Source organism: Phacochoerus africanus, chromosome 6 (assembly GCF_016906955.1).
Source record: "Phacochoerus africanus isolate WHEZ1 chromosome 6, ROS_Pafr_v1, whole genome shotgun sequence".
In the NCBI taxonomy this organism is placed as follows: Eukaryota; Metazoa; Chordata; class Mammalia; order Artiodactyla; family Suidae; genus Phacochoerus; species Phacochoerus africanus.
Genome location: NC_062549.1, coordinates 55,814,471 through 55,839,902, shown reverse-complemented (window position 1 = coordinate 55,839,902; position 25,432 = coordinate 55,814,471). Strand labels below are relative to the sequence as shown.

General features: G+C 46.5%; 1 protein-coding gene across 8 annotated transcripts in view; it reads right to left on the bottom strand.

The window, feature by feature from the left end:
• The window catches only part of PAG1 (phosphoprotein membrane anchor with glycosphingolipid microdomains 1), a 166,401-nt gene that overhangs the window by 14,873 nt on the left and 126,096 nt on the right, over positions 1 to 25,432 (bottom strand). For 7 of the 8 annotated variants that reach the window (XM_047783680.1, XM_047783681.1, XM_047783679.1 and 4 more), the window contains 4 exons: positions 10,964 to 11,170; positions 8,901 to 8,952; positions 7,277 to 7,373; positions 3,598 to 4,202 (listed from right to left, as the gene is read on the bottom strand). In XM_047783680.1, the coding sequence (XP_047639636.1) occupies positions 3,598 to 4,202; positions 7,277 to 7,373; positions 8,901 to 8,952; positions 10,964 to 11,088 (879 nt within the window). In that variant the 5' untranslated portion in view covers positions 11,089 to 11,170. Of the gene's footprint in view, positions 1 to 3,597; positions 4,203 to 7,276; positions 7,374 to 8,900; positions 8,953 to 10,963; positions 11,171 to 11,363; positions 11,431 to 25,432 lie in introns of those variants that run through there. The other variant, XM_047783685.1, reaches the window with a different exon arrangement.

Below are 25,432 nucleotides of genomic sequence, written 5' to 3'. Positions count from 1 at the left end.
GAGGACCTAGAGAAAACTGAAGGAATCAAAAGAAGTTTCTATAAACTTCTACCCGCCCCCCAACCGATCTCTGCATTCTCGAATCTTCCTTCCTTCCTCTTGCCACAGATGAACTTTCCATGCTTCTCTTTAAGAGGACCCCTTCCTCCTGTGAACTAGATTATGACTGTCACATTCACTCATAAATTTAAGCTCCAGCAACTCTCCCTATTTTTTCTACATCATCGGCTTCCCCTTCTCTATGGAGTCACCCCCATCCATATAAAAACACATTATTTCTCTGATTCTAAAAACCAAACCAAACCAACCCACCCTTCTTTCAGTTCCATCAATTCCCTCATTCTTTTATAGCGAAACTTCTTAGAACAGTTGTCTAAGGAGTTCCTGTCGTGGCGCAGTGGTTAATGAATTCCGACTAGGAACCATGAGGTTATGGGTTCCATCCCTAGCCTCACTCAGTGGGTTAAGCATCTGGCATTGCTGTGAGCTGTGGTGTAGGTCGCAGAGGTGGCTCAGATCTGGCATTGCTGTGGCTGTGGTGTAGGCCGGCGGCTACAGCTCCAATTAGACCCCTAGCCTGGGAACCTCCAATATGCCACAGGTGCGGCCCTAGACAAGACAAAAAGACAAAAAAATAACCCCCCAAAACCTCCCAAAAAACAGTTGTCTAAAAAAGTCACTCAAATAATTTTCCTCTTCCCATACTCTCTCTAAATCCATTTCAGTCTGGCTTCTGCCTCCTGCACTTCAAAGAAATTTATCATGTCAAGGACACCGATGTCCACCACGTGATGACCTCTCCTGACCCAGGTGCTGCAGAGGTCACTGCTTCTTCCCTGAACATTTGCCCCCTGGATTCCAGGACACTGTGCTTTCCCATTTTTCTGTCCTATTTTCATCTCTTCTGCTGGCTCCTTTTCTTTCCTGGACCTGTGTCCTTGGAAATCTTGTAGTTGCCATTCACACTCCCTTAGGTGGTGACCTCATCCCATGACAGCTTTAAAAACAAATCTCTGCTGCTGACTTCCAAATGTACAAGCCCAGCCTGGGCTTTTCCTTGTGAACCTGCTCCTCCATCTGGCTGTTCTCTAATATCTCTTTTTGGACCACTAATATCTATCGCAGACCAAGTACGTCCAGCCCTCACCACCGCCCACATGTTCTCCCAAATTTTCTTTGCCTACAGCCCTTTCTACTTTGGTTAATGGCAACTCCATCCTTCCAGAGGCTCAGGGGCTCAGGCCCCTCTTGGACTCATCCCTGTTTCCCTTCTTTTTTTTTTTTTGTCATTTTTCTAGGGCTACACCCGTGGCATATGGAGGTTCCCAAGCTAGGGGTCTAATCGGAGCTGTAGCTTAGCTGCCGGCCTTCACCAGGGCCACAGCAACTCGGGATCCGAGCTACGTCTGCGACCTACACCACAGCTCATGGCAATGCTGGATCCTTAACCCACTGAGCAAGGCCAGGGATTGAACCCGAAACCTCCTGATTCCTAGTCGGATTCGTTAACCACTGAGCCATGATGGGAACTCCCCAGTTTCCCTTTTGTTTCATCCACATCTGGCCCATCGACAAGTCTCCCATCACTTCCACTGCTTCTGCCTGGTCCAAGCCACATCATCTCTTGTCTTGCTTGTTAGACAACTGGTCTCCTTACTTCTATTCTTCACAGCAGAATTTCATCTCGGTCAGAGGGGTCCTTTCCAAAGCCAGCTTAAGCCATTCTTCTGCTCAAGGCTTTCTAGTGACCCCATGCTTTGAAGATCATAAGCCAAAGCTGTACAGAGTTGGGCCTCTGTTACCCTTCTTCCTACACCTCTTACCATTCTCTCCCCTCTCCAGCCACACCTGGCCCCTTCCTCTGCCCTGGAGAGACCGCACGCTCTGGCCTCAGGGCCCTCACCTGGCCATTCCCTCTTCTGCCCTCTAAAAGTGTACAACTCACCCTCTCACCTCCTTTCCCATTTGCTCAGTGCCCCTTCACAGCCAGGCATACCCTGACCACACTATTCACAACTTTACTGCCACCCAATTTTCCCAATCCCCCGATTCTGTTTTATTTTTTCCTTTAAACTTTAAAGCCTTCTAAGATACCATATACTTTTCTTATGTACACCTCCCTTTATGCTTCTATCTCCTCACTAAAATGTCAGCTCCATGAGGACAGACATTTTTGTTCATTTACACGTTTTGTTCACTACTGTATTCCTGGCACCTAGATGGTGTGGCTTATAGTAGGTGTTCATTAAAATCTTTTTGCAAATGAATGCATGAATATTAAACATTTCAAGTTTTCCAAATCACTTAAAACTAGAATGGTATATAAGGAGATGATGGATTATTCATCCTTGTATCACTATAGAAAGGTAATTTGGTTCCCAGGTGGATATTTCCAGTTTTTAGTGTGACACCTGGAGAACTGCTTACTTAACAATGATCAGACAATTGACTCCCTTATCTTTCAAATGCTTGTAAATAAAAAAGCTTTAACTGCTTTAGGTAGCATAAACTTCACATTAGTTTTATTATCTTTGGTTATAAAAAGGGCAACAAATTAGAGTGCATTTTTGCACTTTATGAATACATTCATAAACACTTTTATTGGTGCTCTCAATGGATGACTTCATGGATACTGGGAACAGCTGAAATGCATTCGGAGAATAAGGAATGACTTCTTGGTATAACCTATATAACCGCTGCCAAGGTTCACCATTTGATCATAAACTCCAGAAATTTTTCGAGGCTACTATAGACTGACTAGCCCCGACGTGCCCTTCCTACCAAACTCTGAGAAGAGAGAACCCTGTTTTTTTCTGTGCAGAGAATGGGAATTAGATATTAGTTGCCCAAAGAAGATGGAGCCTAGTTTAAATCCCAAGGAAATGTTGAGGAAATGCTGACAGCTGGAGATGTGAATTCCAAGCCACTCAGTAGCTCTCATGTGAGCTTATCAGACATACATAGAGAAGGCTATTATTACATTTAAGACGATTAGTTATTAATACATTAGTAATACATCAATTAATAATGTTTTATTAAAACACTTTAATACATATTATAACTGTGTTGCATATCTACACTTAAGAGTTATAGGTTGTTTAGAAACTGTCACAAAATAAAATCTCTTACTTGATTCATATAAAGGTCTATACATAATAGGATACAGCCAGAGGAACCAGTGAGCTGGTCCCCTCCGTCTGTTCCTGTGCTCTGATTTCTGGGACTTAGGGGAGGAGAGAGAGATCACCCCATTTCTGGCTGGCAACAGGTGGGAGAGGCTAAATGGGCAGCCAAGAGTCACGTCTATTTCTTGGACTTCACCAGGAGGAAAATAATACTTGGCCCCAATTGGACTGATGCAAAAACTGGAAAATACCCAAGGCAGGTGCCAAGAGAGAAATATTTTGTAAACATGAGTTGTCAGTATTTTATGACTCGGAAGAGGGGAAAAAAGTCAAACACAGCTTATACTAAAACAGCTTTCACCATTCAACACGACGGTGCTAGAAGATATTTCTTAGAACAGTGTGCAAATAAAAGCCCGAAGTTTAGCTAGATCCCCAACTGTGGTAAATGCCCCGAAAACAAGAAGCGCACCTTGTTGGTTTCACCGGTTCCCTCCGCGGCGCTTTCTTTGCTGGCCTCACCCTCCGCCTTCTCCTGCGGGTTTTCATTTTCATCCAGAAGTTTCACGGGGACAGGCGGTGGGGCTTCCTCTTCTGGATCACACGAGTTTCCAAGAATGGTCTCTGCATTAGCACTCTGTCGACACTTTTTGTTTCTGTCCACGGAGGCATATTCGGCAAAGTCTGTTTTGCTGTCGCCCTGAGGCCCCGGAAGCTCTTTCAAAGCGGAAGCCGACTTTGACCTGCTGCTGTGGCCTCGACCCGGGGGAGCGGCTGCCGCCACCTCCTTAATTTCCTTCACGGTTTCATACAAGCAGTCCTCTACCATATTTTCTTGGGAGGAACTATCCTTGAGCACTTCGTACGGCCCTTCCATCCCTGGACCTTGATCCCCGTCGGCACTTCTCCCGTTGAGCATCGTGTCCACCGCGCTCTCGGGAGGGATTCTGGGAAGCTCCCGGCTCTGATGACACTTGGGCTTCCCTGTGCTGTCTTGGGAGTCCAGCAGATCAGAAGCCGAGGTCTGGACTTCCTCGTAATGTTGCATGCAGGTCATCGTGCTGTCTTCTGAAAGAACTGAGGCAGAGGGGGAGTATTAAAAGTGGAGAAAGACGATTCCTCACATTATTAGTGAACCAGGTAATGTCAAGTGAGGGGAAATCAAGGGACTTGTTTTGTATTTGACTTGGGGCTGCAAATATTGTATGTTTTGATTGTTGGTTAATATTCCTTTTTTGTTCTGCTTTTTAGGGCCACACCCATGGCACATGGATATTCCCAAGCTAGGGGTCCAAGTGGAGCTGCAGCTGCCACCAGCCTATTGCTACAGCCACAGCAATGCCAAATCCAAGCGGAATCTACGACCTTAAACAGCTTGCAGCAACATGGAATCCTTAACCACTGAGCAATGCAAGATCCAAGCTGCGTCTGCGACCTACACCACAGCACACGGCAACGCCGGATCCTTAACCCACTGAGTGAGGCCAGGGATCGAACCCGCATCCTCATGGATACTGGTCGGGTTTTGGATTCATTTCCACTGCGCCACAAGTCCCAACCACTTTTCCACTCCCCAGTTTCTGACAAGGAAGCTGTGGGACACTCAGGATTGATACTGGGGTCTTCAGAGGCCAGCGCCCATTCTCCTCCACTGTGACACAGATGCCTAAACCCGGAGGGCAGAAGTTCCACTCCCTCCCCCTCTGAGATCATAAGTATTTAGGACACGGTGGAGGGAGGGTGGTAACTTCCGATGGTTGAGGGGTCATTATCATTTTTCCCAGTTACTCCTCAGGACACTATTTCTATTCCCCCCACCAAAGAAAAGTCTTTTTTCTTTTTTAGGGCCAGAGATGAGCACTTTATTCATTCACTTAGTTCTTTATGGAAAAATATAGTGGTACCTACCATGTGTTAGACACTGTTCTAGACTCCAGGGTCTTAGAGAATCCCAGTCTAGTCAGCAAAAACAAGATTAAAAACCATTAAGCTAGGAGTTCCCGTCGTGGCTCAGTGGTTAACGAATCCGACTAGGAACCATGAGGCTGCGGGTTCAATCCCTGGCCTTGCTCAGTGGGTTAAGGATCTGGTGTTGCCATGAGCTGTGGTGTAGGTCGCAGACGCGGCTCGGATCCCGTGTTTGCTGTGGCTCTGGCGTAGGCCGGTGGCTACAGCTCCAATTCGACCCCTAGCCTGGGCACCTCCATATGCCACAGAAGCGGCCCAAGAAAACGGCAAAAAGACAAAAAAAAACAAAAAACAAAAAAAAACCCATTAAGCTATAGGGAGTTCCCTGGTGGTCTAGTGGTTAGGACTCTGTGCTTTCACCACTGCAGCCCAGGTTCAGTCCCTGGTCTGGGAATTGAGATCCCACATCAAGTCAGTGCACACTATGGCCAAAAAAACCCTGTAATTTATAAACACACACACACACACACAAATACTGTATATAATGTGTAAGGACTATATATTATATAAAGAATACATAAATATAATATATGAATATGCCTGTATAAATATGTTTAATATTAAAATTATTTAAATATACATTTACACTTACCTACAGTTATACATAAAGAATATAGAGCGTAGGAGTTCCCATTGTGGCTTAGATCCTGAGTTGCTGTGGCTGTGGTGTAGGCTGGCAGCTGTAGCTCTGATTCGACCTCTAGCCTGGGGACTTCTATAGGCCGTGGGTGTGGCCCTCAAAAGCTAAAATAAAATAAAATAAAATATAAAATAAAATACGTAGTCAGGACTTTGGTCAGCTAGAGCATCTGGTGCATGAAGCAGGCAGTGTGCAGAGTGGTCCCTGGCTATGCCCAGGACTCAGATGGGGGTTCAAACAACACATCCTCAGCATGCTGACCATAAGATCATAGGAAAATTATTAACCTCTCCGAGCCAGGCAGAACGATGGCCCCCACAGGCGTCCACGTCCTAGCCCCTGAATTCGGAGAGTGAGTTTCTTCATGTGGCAAGAGAAGAATTAAGGATATAGATGAACTATCAGCTGATCTTAACCGAGGGGTAGTCTGGGTCATCCAGGTGGCCCTAGTGAAATTATTAAGTGTCCTTGTAAGTCAAAAGACGGAGGCAAGAGAGTTGGAAAAAGATTTGAAGATGGAAGGAAAGGCCAGGACCAAGGAATGCAGTGGTTCTAGAAGCTGAACAGGCAAGGAGCTGGACTCTTCCCTCCAGCCTTGGGGAAGAAATGCAGCCCTGCTGAGACTTTGCTTTTAGCCCAGGGAGACCCAGTTCAGACTTGGACCTCCAGAGCTATAAGTTAATAAGTCCATGTTGTTCTAAGGCACGAAGTTTGTGGTAATTTGTTGCAGCAGCGCAATTTCAGTTGCCTTGCCTGTAAATCATGGAGAATAATCCCTATCTTCCAATGCAGGAGTACTATTAGTAACAGTCATCTTATAGGTTAAATAATAGTGATCTTATAGGGTAGTTGTTAGCATAAATGAATTAGTACACTTACAGATCTTAGAGCAATGGCACACAAAAGTCAATGAATACATATTAAATTTTTCATCCAATGAGATTATTTTTGCTAAAACTGGTAGTAATACTAAAAGTGAGGAAGACCACATTTCCTAGCTGTTTTGTTTTGTTTTGCTTTTTAAGGCCACAATAGCGGCATATTGGAGGTTCCCAGGCTAGGGGTCCAATCACTGCTATGCCACAGCCACAGCAACGGGGGATCTGAGCCACATCTGTGACCTACCCCCCAGCTCACGGCAACGCCAGATCCTTAACCTGCTGAGAGGGATCAGGGATCGAACCCGCAACCTCATGGTTCCTAGTCAGATCCGTTCCTGCTGCGCCACAATGGGAACACCTACATTTCCTAGTTTTTTGAGCTACATTTTCCTTTTTCTTTTTACAGGTGCACCTGCGGCACATGGAAGTTCCCAGGCTAGGGGTCAAATTGGAGCTGCAGTTGCCGGACTACATCACAGCTACAGCAACATGGGATCCTTAACCCAGTGAACACGGCCAGGGATGGAACCCACATTCTCAAAGACACTACGTCAGGTTCTTAGCTGAGCCACAATAGGAACTCTGAGCTACATTTTCTGAAATCGAGTCCTTTCTGAGGTGATGAGGCCTGTCTAGAAAGCTGGTATTCTTGCGGAACTTACTGTCACCGTTGGTGAGGGCCCCATTCTGCTCGCTGCTGGCAGGCGCGTCTGTGGCCAGGCTGGTGACTGAACGGCTGAACATCTCCTTGTCAGAAGGCTGCGAAAACAAAAGTGCCAACAGAATCAGACTATGTGGCAGAGGGGAACAGCCATGGCTTTTTCCTTTTTTCCTTTTTAGGGCTGCAGGTGCGGCATATGGAGGTTTCTAGGCTAGGGGTGAAATTGGAGCTGCAGCTGCCGGGCTATGCCACAGCCACAGCAATGCGGCATCCAAGCTGCATCTGTGACCTACACCACAGCTCACGGCAACACCTGATCCCTGACCCACTGAGCGAGGCCGGGGATGGAACCCACATCCTCACGGAGCCTAGCTAGATTCGTTTCCACTGTGCCACAATGGTTACTCCCGCTTAGATTTAAATTAAGAGAAATGAAATAACCTCAAGTTCCTTAGCTGTACTAGTCACATACTACGTGCTCAACAGCCCCATGGGGACAGTGGTTGCCGGATCTCCTCCAGCTACAGAACACGTCCATCCTGGTAGAAGGTTCTGTTGGACAGGGCTGTTCTGTCTTCTTTTTGTCTTTTTAGGGCCGCATCTGCGGCACATGGAAGTTCCCAGATTAGGGGTCAAATCAGAGGTACAGCTGCCAGTCTACACCACAGCCACAGCAATGCAAGATCCGAGCCGCGTCTGCAACCTACACCACAGCTCATGGCAATGCCGAAATCTTAACCCACTGAGCAAGGCCAGGGATCTAACCTGCATCCTCATGGATCCTAGTTGGGTTCATTACCACTGAGCCATGGCGGGAACTCCTAGGGCTGTCCTAGAATCTTAAAGGTCTTGAGAATCTTCCAAAGCCACCATCCAGTGTCATGGGTTGACGTGTACCCTCCCCCAATTTCTATCCGTAAGTCTTGGCCCCCCCAAACCTTAGAATTGACCTTATTTGGAAATAGGATGGTTGCAGATGAGACTGGTGAAGGTGAGGCTCTTTTTTGTGAGGCTCCAAGGGGAACTCAGAGAGGGAATACATGCAGAGGGGGAAGATGGTGTGAAGAGTGACACGGAGAAAGCCATGTGAGAGTGAACACAGAAACCCAGCACTGCTGGAACTGCCAGCCAACCACCAGAAGCTAGGAGAGTGGCCCAGAAAGGATTTGCGGTGGTAGCTCTCAGGAGGAACCCCCCCCACCACCCTGATCTCAAATTTCTAGCCTCCAGAAATGTGAGGTGATACATTTCTTACTTAAGCCACTCAGTTTGTGGTCCTTTGTTACTACAGCCCTAGCCGACTAACACACTCAGGCTGGAGCCGGGCAGAGGCAAACCAGAACATCTCTGTGGTAGGCTGGAGGCATTTGAAGATCTTTCCAGAAGGGGCACAAGTGCCTATGTTTCAGAAATTCCTAAAAACCTGGCCAATGGCACAGGCCTTTAGCCACGGTGAATATAAACCTGCAGAAGGAGGACACAGCCCAGGCAGACAGTTAACTCCAGCTGAGTTCCTTTCCTGGTTTCCTTCAGGTCCTAAGCCTGTAGGGATGGGCCGAGGTAAGTGGCCGATGCTTTAAAACACACACACACACACAGAGGCAGACATGCACACATGGGCTCACCACATTCATCAGATTCTCGTGGTCCCCGCTGTGCTGTCTTGGCTTCTTTTCTCTGAAACAGAAAAGGAAACGTCACTGGGACATCCTCCTTGCCATCTGAGATCAAACATACGCTCCCCTTTCCGATCCGAACTTTTACCAACATTTAAATCTCCCTTTTAAGAATCCAGTTTATTTTGCCAAGGAAGCCGAAGCCAGACAATTTTCACTGCCCCTCCTCTGCAGGCAGCGGGTTGGAGGGGGAGGGGGGGTCACGTCCCCACGAAGGGCTGGTCACCTCTCTCGCCCTCCCTTTCCACCAAGAGTAGAAAATACAAGTTAAGGAGAGAACTGGGGAAGTTTCCTGACTGGAAACTGTTTATATCTAGAATACTAGAATGAGTTTCTTTCTTTCTTTCTTTTTCTTTTTTTTTTTTTAAGGAAATCTGGACAATTCTCGTCTCTTCACTTTTCTTAATTCAGTCTCTGCAAAGTCACACACTGGGATGAGATGGTGAAAATAAAGAAAATACAACTTTTGGCATGTTGAGAAGGGTACATGCTCTCAGGATGAGTCATAAGTACTTCTAGTTTATGGAAAAGTCCATCGAGTAAAAATAGAATTTATTTTTACTTGGGACAGGCTAAAGCAAGCCATCAGGAGGAGAGGGTGCGTCTCCCATTGATGTATAAGGCAACAGTGACACCTAGTGGGCATGTAAATGATTACAGAGGCAGGCGCTCCTAGGTGCAGGGGAGGGAACACTGCACTAGAAGGAGACTCTTATTTCTTCAGCTTCCTGGCCAAGTCAGACTCTGTCCCCACCCTGGAGGCCTGGGTCCAAACCGGGCAGGGTTTCTGAGGCTACTTGAGTTCAGAAAGTCTGGATTTTCCCCTCTGGACACAGACTTTAGGGCTGGAAGCCACATCCAGACATCCAAGTCCAGTTTTTATTTTTATTTTATTTTTATTTTTTTCACCTCCAGTTTTTAAATGGCACTTGTCAGGTCTCTTCCAAGGTTATTGAGAAAGAGGCTGGAAGAGGGCTGCGCGTGCTGCTAACAATGTCTGAACACCTGGAAAATCACTCCTGGTCAGAAAAGATTTTACTCCTCTCCAAGAAAATACCTCTTTTTTTTTTTTTGGCAGTGGGATACATTTTATATGAGAGAATCAAAGAGGGGAGGAGGGAAGGGGGAGGGGAGGAGGGAAGGGGGAGGGGAGGAGGGAAGGGGGAGGGGAGGAGGGAAGGGGGAGGGGAGGAGGGAAGGGGGAGGGGAGAGAGAGTATAATTCTAAAAAAAAAAAGACAAGATGAGCATTTACACACAGAATGTCTTTTAGGAAAACAGATCTTTCTTAACTGCAATTCTAGATTACAAACCTTTCACAAAATGATCCCTCCAAAGCCACGCAGCAACAAAAATTCTCAGGAATTCTCAAGGGGCAGCAAAAAGAGTGTCTTTAATGCACATTAAGATTTAGATTTAAATGTCTTAGATTTCCAAATGCCCACAGATGGGAAAAAACAACATAAATTCTGATCAGGAAGAGCAAAAATTTCCTCCTGGGAAGTTTCATCTAGAAGGCTCTTCTGATTGCTCCCCAGCAAAATCAAATATGGTTTTTCATTGAACTAATAAAAAGTGTCTAAGGCCCCTTTGCGGCTGAGAAGTCAGCTAATTTTTTTTTTTTTTTTTGGTCTTTTTAGGGCTGTACCTGCAGCATATGGAGGTTCCCAGGCTAGGGGTCAAATCAGAGCTACAGCTGCCAGCCTACACCACAGCCACAGCAACTCAGGATCCAAGCCACATCTGTGACCCACACCACAGCTCACAGCAACACCAGATCCTTAACCCACTGAGCGAGGCCACGGATTGAACCCATGTTCTCATGGACACTAGTCAGATTCATATCTGCTGAGCCATGCTGGGAACTCCAGAAGTTGGCTAATTTTAACACATAAGTTTCTGGGACCGTTTATGCAGTGAGAGGCCATTCCTCACAGCTTTTTGTACAGAAAATCAACTGGGTCCAGGGAACCGTGTTATGTGTAGGTTCCTGTGGATAGGGCTGGCTCTCACCTGTCACAACTGGAACACAGAAAGATGAGGAAGGTGATGAGGAAGAAGGTGGCCACGGCCGCCAGGCTTTCCCACAGGACGATCTGCATTTGTCCCCCGCTCAGCAAGCTGCCCTCGGGTCCCATGATGGCGGCAGAAGTGATACAGGCTGATGGAGTCCGTCAGTCGCTGCAAGGTGGTGACATGGGGGCAGAGGGCTGTGTCCTCCTGCAGAGAGAAAAACGTGTGTTTTGATGTGAAATGCCTGAATCGGGGAGTGAACTCATGTCCAGGGGCGGGGCGAGGTGGGGGGGTGGTTCTGAGCAGAGCAGGGAGGAGTGTGCGGAATGTACTGGACTCCACTCCAAAGCCCCCCTCGGCAAGTCACCCCAACCCGTGGTCCAGGCCTTAGTTTACTCACCCCAAATGCAAAACAGGAGCGTGCCGTGCCTTGCTCAGTGTTTGAGGCAACAGATGTCTGATTATTTTGATATATGCGGGGACAGATTCTTTTTTTTTTTTGTATTTTTGCCTATCCTAGAGCCACTTCTCACAGCATAAGGAGGTTCCCAGACTAGGGGTCCAATCGGAGCTGTAGCTGCTGGCCTACACCAGAGCCACAGCAACTCAGGATCCAAGCCGCGCCTGTGACCTACACCGCAGCTCTTGGCAACGCCAGATCCTTAACCCAGTGGGTGAGGCCAGGGATCGAACCCACAACATCATGGTTCCTAGTCAGATTCGTTAACCACTGTGCCACGACAGGAACTCCTGTGGGGACAGATTCTTAATGTCTTCAAATAAAGTAAATTTCCACGTACTCCACAGCAAATAAATAAGTGCTTATTTATTTATTTTCTTTGTCTTTTGTCATTTTAGGGCCACACCAGTGGCATATGGAGGTTCCCAGACTAGGGAACGAATCAGAGCTACAGCTACTGGCCTACACCACAGCCACGGCAACTCAGGATCCGAGCCGCATCTTCGACCTACACCACAGCTCACGGCAACGCTGGATCCTTAACTCACTGAGCGAGGCCAGGGATCAAACCCTTGTCCTCATGGATCCTAGTCGGGTTTGTTAACCACTGAGCCATGACGGGAACGCCAATCAAGGCTTATTTGGATTCTCCTTTTTTTCGGCCAGAATAGTGTAAAGTGTTTATTACAGCTTTACAACAATGTCATCCGCCTCTTCCCCACCTATGTGTCCACTCCTCAGACCTGCTTCTCTGTGAGAGTGTTCAAGATGAACACAGTTAACAGAATGTCTTTATGGTCACCTTCATAAACAGCTATCTATTCTGAGTCTGTGACTTAATATTTTGGGGACTGGCTCTCACTAAACTTTGTAAGCACTCGTAAGTCCACTTGCAAAGGAATGGATGAGAGTCTATGCTAAGAAGGCATCACTAGCAGCAAATCACAGCTTTTGACAAACAACTACAAATTGAGTATCAGATCTGAGCCAAGGACATTTTAGTACCTGGCCTGTGCCTGGGTTGCTGCTAAGTGCTGTCCTCAATCACTGCCACCAGCCTGTGAAGAAGGCATGGCCAACCCCCATTTTTCAGACAAGGAAGTTGAATGCACAAACACCAAGTTCCCCCAAGGTGTCACCATGCTAAGTGGCAGAGGAAGACAGGAGTCCTGCCTCTAGAGGGCGCTCCTTCTCACTGGGGGTCAGGGGGGCGACAGCTGCCCAGGAAGTTACAAGGCTTCTAAATGAAGACGGCACAAATGAACCCATCTATAGAACAGAAACAAGCTCATGGACATGGCGAACAGATGCATGATCGCCAAGGGGGAGGAAGTGGGACAGACTGGGAGTTTGGCGTTAGTAGATGCAAACTATTGCATGTGGAGTGGATAAGCAATGAGGTCCTACGATATCCAGTCACTTGTGATGGAACATGATGCAGATAATATGAGAAAAGGAATGCATATATGTGTATAACTGGGTCACTTTGCTATAGAGCAGAAATTGATAGAACTTTGTACATCAACTATAATAAAATTTAAAAAAAAAAGAAAGAAAATGGCCAATGTGTTTTGTGAAATATTTTAAAAGTTTTCCATTTTGGAAAACAGGCTCCTCTATCCAATTAACGATGGTTTCTCATCACAGATGCCTTGTTTGAAGGACACTTGCTTTGCTCAATTCTAGAACATTCTCACTTAGCCTTTAAGGTCATCTCAAGCTTCATGAATAAAGTCGGCAAATAAATATTTTTGTCATGACGATTCATCAGAAAAAAACTGTTGATATTTCCCTTTCCTTTTGTTTCCCTGACCGAGCTGGGATGTGATCTGAGCTGGGATGCGATCTGGCCATCGCTGAGTATCCACATCAAGCCAGCAGATGGGTGGCCGAGTGACAAACTGGAACACACGGTGGTTCAACGGGACCAAATTTTCTCGAGGTGAAACACGTTACATTTATTTGATTATTTACAGGTGAAAAATAATAAAAAGCTGGAGAAAAGGAACCTTGTATCTATGAGTATACAGAAAATTCTAGGAAATGAGGTCAACTGCTTTTGCTACAGCCTTGAATCAACATGAACACTTGCTCATGCTTTAGAAATATATAAACAGGAGTTCCCGTCGTGGGGCAGTGGTTAACGAATCCGACTAGGAACCATGAGGTTGCGGGTTTGATCCCTGCCCTTGCTCAGTGGGTTAACAATCCGGCGTTGCCGTGAGCTGTGGTGTAGGTTGCAGACGCGGCTCGGATCCTGCGTTGCTGTGGCTCTGGTATGGGCCGGTGGCTACAGCTCAGATTGGACCCCTAGCCTGGGAACCTCCATATGCCGAGGAAGCGGTCTAAGAAATACCAAAAAAAAAAAAAAAGAAATATATAAACACACAGACTCCTGGGTAATATAGAGTTTCTTTCTTCCTGCGTTGGTTATATGTTTTGCCTCTAAACGCAACACGCATGCCATAATGGATGATCACATTGCATTTGCCTGTTTGCTCCTGGACAGCTCTAACTAAATGAAAATTTACCAGCATTTTTCTTATGATTTGTTGAAGCAATGAATAATTCACTTTCAACTTAGACTACAAATGGGCACCACATTAAGTTGTTAAAATACACTCAACCAAGCCCATGAATCATGGGGACCTATGAATATATGTGAAATAAATTTTTATATCCGGGTTCAAGCTTAACGCATTTTAGGACACACAAACTAAAGAGATGTTGTGCAGGCATTTGTTTATGTCTTCACTCACTCATTCATTCATTCATTCACACAATGATTTAATCAGTGTCTATTTATAAAGTGCCCGGTTCTCAGAAAATAGTTTGCTGAGTGAATTATTCAAAAGCCACACCTCCACCTAGCAAGACAGAGTAGCCCGTCTCTCCATCTCCGTACATATTTCTGTTTCTTTTCTCTCTTTCCCTCTCTCATCAGTGGGGAGGCTGATAGACTGTAATGAAATACATGGTGCCTGCCAAGCAGAACAGTGTTCAGAGAAGAAGGATGAAAGGAGATTATTACGAGCTACTGAATAAGGGATGTAACTCAGAGAACATGTGTCAAAACTCCCGGCTCACTCCCCTTCAACTATTCAACCAGCTTTTGCAGAAAAGCTACTGAAAAATTTTTTTTCCCAAAAGTTCTCATCATGGGGAAAAAAAAAAAAAAACCTCCAGTAAAAAGAATGATCAGAAGTTCCCATTATGGCCTAGAGGCTAACAAACCCAAGTAGTATCCATGAGGATGCAGGTTCGATCCCTGGCCTCACTCAATGGGTTAAGGATCTGGTGTTTCCATGAGCTGTGGTGTAGGTTGCAGACATGGCTTGGATCCCACATTGCTGTGGCTGTGGTGTAGGCCAGCAGCTGCAGTTCTGATTGGACCCCTAGCCTGGGAGCCTCCACATGTGGAGGTTCAGCTCTAAAAAGACAAAAAAAAAAAAAAAAAGAATGATTATCGTCTGGCACGTGTTTCTGTGTCAGAAGCACTGTGATCTCCGAGGACAAGGGCTCCCGATTGCTTAAGCAGCTTCCACCTCTCAGAAACCTCTAGGTGCACCCGGACATCAGGACCAGGAGCCACACAGGTCACAGCAACCATGGCAGTGGGGCTGGAACACCTCACCATGCAGGCAGGGGCCCACGGTGCAGGGAGTCTACACGTGGCACCTCCCCTTGGGATTATTCTGGGTTTTAGAGAAGGTCTGCCGGAACATGACTCTTGTCTCCTGGTCTTTCTTTCTGGACTTCTCTTTCCATAATTCTTCCATTTCCTCTCTGGCCATCTCCATAAGATTTGGTGGCATATCTACTATTATGACATGACTGTCTTCCTCCCCCATTTATGACTGCTCCCCTCCCTGCTCTGCCTGCCAGGTCAGTAAAGAGACGACTCCTATCCCCGGTGTGTAGAGAGCCCACCCTCCCCCTGTGTGTGTGTAGACTATCCCCTCTCCCACGTGTGTTGATGGACTGCCCCTTCCCCTATTTAAATGGGATGCCCCTCCCCCATATGTAAATATATGGCCCCTCCCCATATGTAGATGAGATACCCCTCCCCCTATATGTAAATGGGATGCCCCTTCCCTGTATGTAAATAGACGGCCCCTCCCCCTATATGTAAATGGGCTGCCCCTCTCCCTTGTGTGTAAGTGCACATGTATAACCTCCAAGGTCCTCCTCCTTGGTGGGAATGAGCGTGGATCATGTGGATGGTCTAGGGCTTTCCAAGAAGTGGAATGGGCTTTACCCCCCAGGCTAGACCCTCCTGCACTGGCATCACTGAGCGTAAATGCAGCGCTCAGGGGCCTTTATGTAGGTTACTTGGAGCAAATGGGGCACAGGTGTCCTTCCCTGAAGCTGAAGACTTCTCTCAGGATGAGCGACAGAGGGAGGGACCGAGGACACGAAGCACAGGGTCTGGGAAGTAAGAAGTCATCCTGCCAACTAAGGGCCCCTGAAGCAAGGAGGGTTTTCCAGTTCATGTACTGTGCGCCTTTACCAAACAGGGTCCATGCGGAAAAGATTATCCAAGGCTGCAAGTCCCTGATGCTGTCACTGGTCCTAGAAACCAGTTTATTTTCTGCTAATTTGTTTCTATTTTTGGTTTTTTATGGCCTCACCCGAGGCATATGGTAGTTCCCAGGCTAGGGGTCAAATAGGAGCTACAGCTGCTGGCCTACACCACAGCCACAGCAACTCGGGATCCAAGCCACGCCTGTGATCTAGACCACAGCTCACGGCAAAGCGGGATCCTTAATCCACTTAGTGAGGCCAGGGATTGAACCGGCATCCTCATGGATACTAGTCGGATTTGTTTCTGCTGCGCCACAACAAGAACTCCCATTTTCTGCTAATTCTTTTAGCAAGTAAAATATCTTCTGAGCATCCAGATTCAACTCATACTAGCAGAAATATATGAACAATTTGGGATGATTACTCATGAGTTTTCTTGGGGATATTTAAGCCTATTTCTCTCAATCCTGTTTCTATTTGTCTCAATTAAATTGCATTCAATTACAGAATAGGAGCTCCCGTCGTGACGCAGTGGTTAACGAATCCGAGTAAGAACCATGAGGTTGTGGGTTCGGTCCCTGGCCTTGCTCAGTGGGTAAAGGATCCGGCGTTGCTATGAGCTGTGGTGTGGGTTGCAGATGCGGCTTGGATCCCGCGTTGCTGTGGCTCTGGCGTAGGCCAGTGGCTACAACTCCGATTGGACCCCTAGCCTGGGAATCTCCATATGCCGCTGGAGCAGCCCAAGAAATGGCAAGAAAAAAAGACAAAAAATTACAGAACAGCATGTCTTCAAAGATAAAAAAAACTATCTCACTGTCAGACCACATGTGTAAATATTCTATGAGTTACTGAACAGAGGGCAAAGGAGGACCATTCACTGTACCTCAGCTAACATTTATTAGGGCACCTGAATGCCCCACTAAGATGTATTGCAAAAGATATAAGATTAACGAAATAGCAGACTTAACTTAATAGTTGTACGTCAAATATATCTTTGTTTCAGAATAGGATTCACCATTGGCTGCACTGATGTACAGTCATGACCAGAGGCTATAATTTAATGATGATATTACTCTACAAGAGGCAGTGGTATTTCCCACTCCCCTGACCCTCACAATTTTATATCATTTCAGGCCACTGTAGGAGCTTGTCATTTGGCATTGAGAAAGGCTGGTGCCTGAATTTACAGGACTTCTGTTGGGATTTTTTTGTTTGTTTGTTTTGTTTTTTAGGGCTGCATGTGTGGCAAATGGAAGTTCCCAGGCTAGGAGTCAAATTGGAGCTGCACCTGCCAGACTATGTCACAGCCAGAGCAAGGATGGATTCTTAACTCACTAAGCCAGGCCAGGGACTGAACCCGCATCCTCATGGATACTAGTTAGGTTTGTTACCACTGAGCCACAATGGGAACTCCTGGGGATTTTTTTAGAAGCTGGGATGAATAACTATTTTGGACTGAAAGCTCAATGATTGCTCATAATTTTATGTCCATTGATTTCATGGTTTTAATCAACAGATGATCAATCTTGAGAAAAACCAAGGGCCTTCTACTTCAAAAGCAGGTGCCACTTTTAACCACAAGAGGGCAGTAAAACTCTAGTCTCAGCCCTAATGGGCAGCCTCCTGGACAGACCTGTTATGGCTGTTTGTGCCTATGCTGAGCATTTTCATTGTCTTCATAAGCCTGGACTTCCAGGCACCCCCAATCAATTCCAACAAGAAGGGAAACAAAAACCGGATGAAATTAATGAAAGTTGTAGCCCAAATCCCAACTATGCATTTCTTTAGCCAAACACATTTATTCGGTAAGTGCTCGGATTACTGCAAATTGTGTAAGCAGTAATTTGGTAGTGTTGGGATGGGATGGCAGGTGAGATTCGCTACAGAAGTGGACCCTCAGGAGTTCCCGTCGTGGCGCAGTGGTTAACAAATCCGACTAGGAACCATGAGGTTGCGGGTTCGATCCCTGGCCTCGCTCAGGGGGTTAATGATCTGGCATTGCCGTGAGCTGTGGTGTAGGTTGCAGACTCGGCTCGGATCCCGCGTTGCTGTGGCTCTGGTGTAGGCCGGCGGCTACAGCTCTGATTAGACCCCTAGCCTGGGAACCTCCATGTGCTGTGGGAGTGGCCCAAGAAATGGCAAAAAGACCAAAAAAAAAAAAAGAAGTGTACACTCAGTTTCTCTGAAGCTGCTGAGCTCAGTAATGACAGTCATTTCCATTTTACAGCTGTCCTAGTTGACACATAATTAAGCACGATGGAAACTACCTCCTACCTGTCCCCTCACGATGGCCAAAATAAGGAGGTCCTTGAGCCCCATGAGAACGCCTCCTTCCTGGTCATCACAGGTGTGGGAACCATGCAGTAAAAGGACACTTTACGAGCAACACATTAACCAAATGCATTTAACGAGGGCTGAAGAGCCAACATCTGCTGGGCTTCTGACCTGCAAAGCACGTGGCTACACAGGCTATGTGAACCTCTCCACAGCATTCTCCGGTCTCCCTAAAGAGTCTGAAACGGAAGTATTTAAAGCCCAAGGTTCTCTGCCAAACCAGTCATTACTAAGATTTTCCTGTTTCCCTCTTTTCCTGAATCGGGGGAAACACACTCAGAGGGCACAAGGTGGTACAGGACTCCCAGGTGAGATTTTCTTCTTTAGAGTTTTTTTTTTTTTGGCTTTTCTAGGGCCACTTCCTGCGGCATATGGAGGTTCCCAGGCTAGGGGTCTAATCAGAGCTGTAGCCACTGGCCACAGCCACAGCCACGCCAGATCTCAGGCACATCTGCAACCTACACCACAGCTCACAGCAACACCGGATCCTTAACCCACTGAGCGAGGCCAGGGATTGAACCAGCAATCTCATGGTTCCTAGTTGGATTCGTTAACCACTGCACCACGACGGGAACTCACCTGGGAGCAAGATCTTGACAGTTCTTCCTGCGACAGCTTGAAGCTTGAGAGATAGGAACCTGGAAAGGCTTGACATCATCATACTGACCCTGCCATCAATGCTGGCTGCTGCTGCACAAAAATCCAGGCATTCATCCTAAGAGCAGCTTATAAATCCTTCAAGCTATCTGTCAGCATAACCCGATTTCTTCTAATACACGGCAAACCCATTGATCCATACAGGAAACAGGAAATCTGACCCTTTGGGAGTGTGTGTGACTGTCACTTGTCTTAAAAAATACATTAAACTTACATGAAAGAATATAGGTAATTGCTTATCAAAGCTCTGCCACCATCTTGTTTTTGCCTTCAGAAAGACAACCTTGGGGGTTAAAGACTGCCTTCTAAGGTTGCTTTTCCTCACATCCTGACCTGAAGACCAATTCCCGAGGTTCATTTTTTATTTTCAATGGTAAATCTCATGAAAGAACAGGAGTGGGGAGGGGAGTGGGGTGGGAGTGAGAGAGAATGATTCTCACAGATTGAGTGAGGAGCCCAGGTAAACGGTCTTCAATGGGCATAAGTAAGTCCAAATGGACCACTTCACAAAGTGTGGTTTGGGCTACAGGCTCTATTCTTCCTGCCTTGCAGGTCTGCTCACCTCATCTCAATGAAAAGTTCTTTGAGGGCAGGGATAGACCCATCTCACCTCCCACCATATTCTCAGAATCACCATGATCAAGAGAGGGTCCAGTCAAGAAATTTTTACTGAACACATGTTTCTGCAAAAGGAAGATGAGGAGACTCCCAAGCTGAATGAATCATTTATAATGTATGGGAGAGAGGGAGAATTAAAGACATGAGGCTATCAAGCAAACAAAAAACAAGCCAATGGCATTATTTTGTCCTTTTTTATGGCTGAGTGGTATTCCATTGTTTATATGTACCACAACTGCTCAATCCATTCATCTGTTGATGGACATTTAGATTGTTTTCATGTCTTTCTTGGCTATTATGAACAGTGTTGCAACAAACATAGGGGTGCATGTGTATTTTTCAATGAAAGTTTTAGAGACTCTCATACTAAGTGAAGTCAGAAAGGGAAAGACAAATACCATATGATACCACATACACATAGAATCTAATACATGGCACAAATGAACCTATCTGTTCTACAGAGACAGAAACAAACTCATAGACATGGAGAAGAGACTTGTGGTTGCCAAGGGGGCGGGGGAAGGAGTGGGATAGACTGGGAGTCTGGGGTTAGTAGACGCAAACTATTGCATTTGGGGTGGATAAGCGATGAGATCCTGCTGTACAGCACAGGGAACTATATCCAATCACTTGTGATGGAACATGATGGGGGATAATGCAAGAAAAAGAAAAATATATATTACATATACATATATATGTGTGTGTGTAACAGCAGATATTGACAGAATGTTGTAAATCACCTATTAAAAAAAAAAAAAAAAAGCTGGAGTTCCCGTTGTGGCTCAGTGGTTAACGAATCCAACTAGGAACCATGAGGTTGTGGGTTCGATCCCTGGCCTCGCTCAGTGGGTTAAGGATCTGGCATTGCTGTGAGCTGTGGTGTAAGTTGCAGATGCGGCTCAGATCCTGCATTGCTGTGGCTCTGGTGTAGGCCGGTGGCTACAGCTCCAATTTGACCCCTAGCCTGGGAACCTCCATATGCTGCAGGAGCAGCCCAAGAAATAGCAAAAAAAGACAAAAAAAAAAAAAAAAGCCAAGTATGTCTTCAGGCAAAACCTCAGCTCTGGAAGGAACATGGCCCCCTGCCTTCCTTGTTCCATCACCTGCTATCACCCAAGCAAATGAATGTCTCTTCTCACCACTGGAACTGCCTGCTGTATTGGAATCCTCACCACTCTTAGCAGGTTCGGCCCCAGCAACCTCACTGTGTCCCCAAGCTGGGTGCTTCTCGGGCCCCTTCTCAGCACTGATGTGTCATGCCTTCCTTCTCTCCTGGGAACTTCAATCATACCTCTCTCCTCCCTCCCTTGCAACTGGCTGGGACTTACATTCTCAAAGAAAAGAGGAGCCTGGACTATTCTTATTTTTGGCCACGAATGTGGTAGGCAGAAGTTCCCTGGTCAAGGCTGGAACTCATACGACGCAGCAACAATACCAGATCCTTAACCCACTGTGCCACTGGGGAACTCCAGGCCTTGCCTATTCTTGGCCTCCTTCCCCTGTTCTTTATCTGCTGGAAGCCTAACCATCCTTCAGGTCCCAGCTTAAATATCATTTCCTTGGAGGAGCTTTGCTGATGTTGCTTTCCCCTCCCCAGTTTAGCAATGCCCTTCCTCCCTTTTTCTTTGATTTTTAGGGCTGTATCCACAGGCCCAGGCTGGGGGCAAATCGGAGCTTCAGCTGCCAGCCTACGCCACAGCCACAGTCACACCAGATCCGAGCCGAGTCTGTGACCTACACCCCAGCTCACGGCAATGCCAGATCCTTAACCCACTAAGTGAGGCCAGGGATCGAACCTGCGTCCTCATGGATATACTAGTCAGGGTTGTTACTGCTGAGCCATGATGGGAACTCGGCAACTTGCCTTTTTGACAAGCTTCATAGCATCACTCAAAAGTGGAGTGATGAAGCCGTCTGCATGTCTTCTCCACTGGTCCAAGCCCCAAGAAGGAGGCTGTGGACAGATGTATCTGCTTCACAGCTGCAGTTCTAGTGTGCGGTGCACAGTAGGCACTTAACATGTAAGCTGAATGAATAGTTGAATGAGTGAACAGTTCTGAGGAGAACAAGCATCCAAGAGGAGATGGATACTGACCACTCTTTCAGAGACATAAGCATTAGAAGAAATTCTATTTTTTTTTTTTGGTTTGTTTTTTTCTTTTTAGGGCCACACCCTTGGCATATGGAAGTTCCCAGGCTAGGGGCTGAATGGGAGCTGAAGCTGAGGCCTACACCATAGCCACAGCAAGGTGGATCTGAGCCACATCTGCAACCTACATTACAACTTGAGGCAACGCTGGATCCTTAACCCACTGAGCGAGGCCAGGGATTGAACCCACATTCTCAGGGTCACTGTATCAGATTCTTAACCTACTGGGCCACAATGGGAATGCCAGAAGAAATTATTTTTCTTAGTTTTCTCAAATAATGCTGAAAATGATGCTCGTGGGGACACAAGGGGTCATGGAAGCTGGCTTGCCTGCTTGGTGTTGCCTCCAAACTATATATGGATATCTGGCCTCTCCCCAGTTTGCCCCCAGGTGCTGAAGAGGCCCAGTGCACATCAGCTTTGACTCAGAGGCTTGAAATCAGAAACACAGCCAACCCCACCGTGTTTATAACCCCTGGGGCAAAAGCAGACAGGTGAGGCCATAGGAGCTGCACCTTCTTCCTGGCAAGTTCAACTTCACGCTGTTGTGACTTGTTTTTGGCATCAGACATGAGAATAATCATTCCCTTCTTGTTCACCCTCTGCTTATTCCTGGCCACATCCTCCCAGGTCTTCCTTCCAAGGGAACAAGCACTTTGCAGCCCTGGCGCCATCCGCTTTGCTGGGGTCCACTGGGGATGTGGTGTTTACACATAGGCTGGTTCACTGACATCAGGACTTATTTTATTTATCCCCCCCCCTTTTTGTCTTTTTAGGGCTCTACCCGTGGCATATTGAAGTTCCTAGGCTAGGGGTCAAATCAGAGCTACAGCTGCCAGCCTACACCACAGCCACAGCAATGCCAGATCGGAGCTACATCGGCGACCTACACCACAGCTCACGGCAACGCCGGATCCTTAACCCACTGAGAAAGGCCAGGAATCGAACCCAAGTACTCCTAGTCAGTTTCTTAATCTGATGAGCCATGACGGGAACTTCTGCACATAGCTAATACTAGTGTAAATGTTTACCTTCCTTCAACTAGGGTTAACAGGCCATCCAGCCAGACCCCTGGTGCTGAAACTTGGCCTTCATCTTATTCAATTATGGGAGATGAGGTCAGCGCTCCCTTATCCTAGGACCCTTCTTGATTCTCATATAAATCCTCAAGTTGGTGGATCCTCAACCTACTATGCCAGGCTGGGAATAGGACCTGAGTTGCTGCAGTGGTAACACCCAGACCCTTCACCTGCTGCATCACAGTGGGAACTCCGGGGCTGCTCTTTACAGAGTCTAAGGGAAGGACATCCAGGGGACAAGTCACAGGTGGGAAGAGACACAGATTCAGGTCCTGCTCCATTCTTCCCCATTACATTGCTGTGCAGCCTGAAACGAGTCCAAACCTCCTGTGCCTCTGTTTCTCCTTCTGAAAAATGAGGCCATTTATAAGGTTTCTTTCCAGGCCTGAAGTTCTTTTATAAAAGTAGCCAATGACTCCTAAATTCTAGGACAAGTATCCAGGACTTGGCACACAAATGGACGTGCTGACCCAGCAAGAACCTGAACTTCTCAGTGTGATCGATCGTTTCAACTCCGCAGAAAGCACAGTCTTATTAATTCATGGGGAAACCTGATGAGGCCATACCAGTGACACAGCTGTTTCGAGGGGATGTCATGGGTGGGCTTTGGGGGCAGCGTTCAGTGCTGAGAATCAATTCCGACAACCCCCAACACATCAGCAACACTTCTGGCAACACCCCCACTGCACACTAGCTACAGAGCTGACGTATGAATCTTTTTATTTTCTCATTGTCTAGTTGGTATCTTCACACATTGATGATTAATTGGCATCATCACACACTGATGATTCATATTTACAAAAGCTTTTCACCAAAATGCGAGATGAAACCAAAATACGCAGCCAGGCGTGCACAGGTGTGTAGAGAAAATGCTGCTGCTGGAAGCGTCCGAGGCTTCTTAAAGTCCTATGCCCCGATTTAGGAAAATATTAAGGAAGACATCACATCTGGAAGGGATCCGTCTGATGTCCAATGTCAGTACTGGATAAGCCTAAGGAGATTCCAAATGTGACAAAACATTCTGGAAACTTTCTCTGTCTCTGTTATTAAAGATGCTGAGCTCTTTGGTTTGGTTTCATTGGCTTCTTGACTTAGTAACTCTGAAATTTCTTACTCTTACTAACTGTACTTTAACTCTTTGACTCTCTGTAATTCACCAAACAAATAATTGCTAATTACCTACTAAGTACCAAGCACTGTTTCATCTTACTCGCCCTCTGAATATGAGACCGCAGTGGTCTGCTGCAATCCAGTTGCAAAATTCAAGTGGCAAGAGGCGCAAATATTTAGAATTAAATTCCTAACATGGAGATATACTTTGATCAAAGATATAAAAAAGGAGCTCCCGTCATGGCTCAGCAGTTAACAAACCGACTAGCATCCATGAGGACGTGAGTTTGATCCCTGGCCTCACTCAGTGGGTTAAGGATCTGGTGTTTCCGGGAGCTGTGGTGTAGGTTGCAGATGTGGCTCGGATCCTGAGTTGCTGTGGCTCTGGCGTAGGCTGGTGGCTGCAGCTCCCACTGGACCCCTAGCCTAGGAACCTCCATATGCTGCAGGTGTCACCCTAAAAAGACAAAAAAAAAAAGAAAGAAAGAAAGAAATGAAAAAAAAATTTATTGTTGAATTCCAAGCATGGGAAGTCAGGGGAAAAAAACAAAAAGCCAGAAGTCCTTTCACTTCCACGGTACTGCATGAGAAACACCATCTAGTCACAATAATTGTAGCATGAGATTCTGTTTATCTTGACAGCAAAGGTGCTGTGGCACTGACGCAGCTGCAGTGCGTTTGGACTGATGTTGTTTCAAGCTGAGAACTGTCCTCATTGTGTCTGGTGGATTGCAAAGACAGCTTTTTTGTGCTCATAGAGCGGACAGGACCACCTCGGGGCACCCACACACACTCATCACAGTCAGGGTCAGCCAGCTTCTGAGGATGGGATGGATTTCAGGGACCCGGGAAGGTACCTGTAGGGAGCACCTCTTGCCCACCCCCCCACCCCACCCCCCCAGATGGGAGAAAACCGCTTTTACTCTACAGTTAAAGCAAAACTTTAACAAAATGTTCCTGGAAAAAAAATGTTCGTGGAACAACTGGCACATGTATTTAAAAATCCCTTTAAGGCATAAAAGATGGAACAGAGCAAGTCAGCTGATGAGGCAAAGGGAGGGAAGGAGAAGGCGAGAGGGCTAAGGCCAGAACGCAGGCACACTGCGCGCTGGAGAAAGATGAGGGGAACAGATCTGGAGGGCTTTCCTGGTCAGTTTTTTTCTGCTTTACCCCTTTGTCTATAGCTGGCCTTAGTCCACAGGGTACCTTGTGAGTTGAAGAAGGATGCATGTATGTACCTGCCTACATACTTCAGTCCATTTATTTTCTCTTCCTTTGCCCAATTTAGGGACAACAACAGTCTGTTGATGGGGATGGGGGGATGGGTAAAACAGAATAGCAACCCCTGCAGAGATCCTGTTCTGACCTGGTATGACATAACTAAATATGGAAATCAACAATCAGAATCTGTCACAGCTCATTACAAAGACCACTGATACTGTGGACAGCCAAAATACTTTGGACAAGATATGAAAGGCAACATGGAGTATTTAAGAAAATGAAGTAAGAAGATTTAAGAAGGAGTTCCCTTCGTGGCT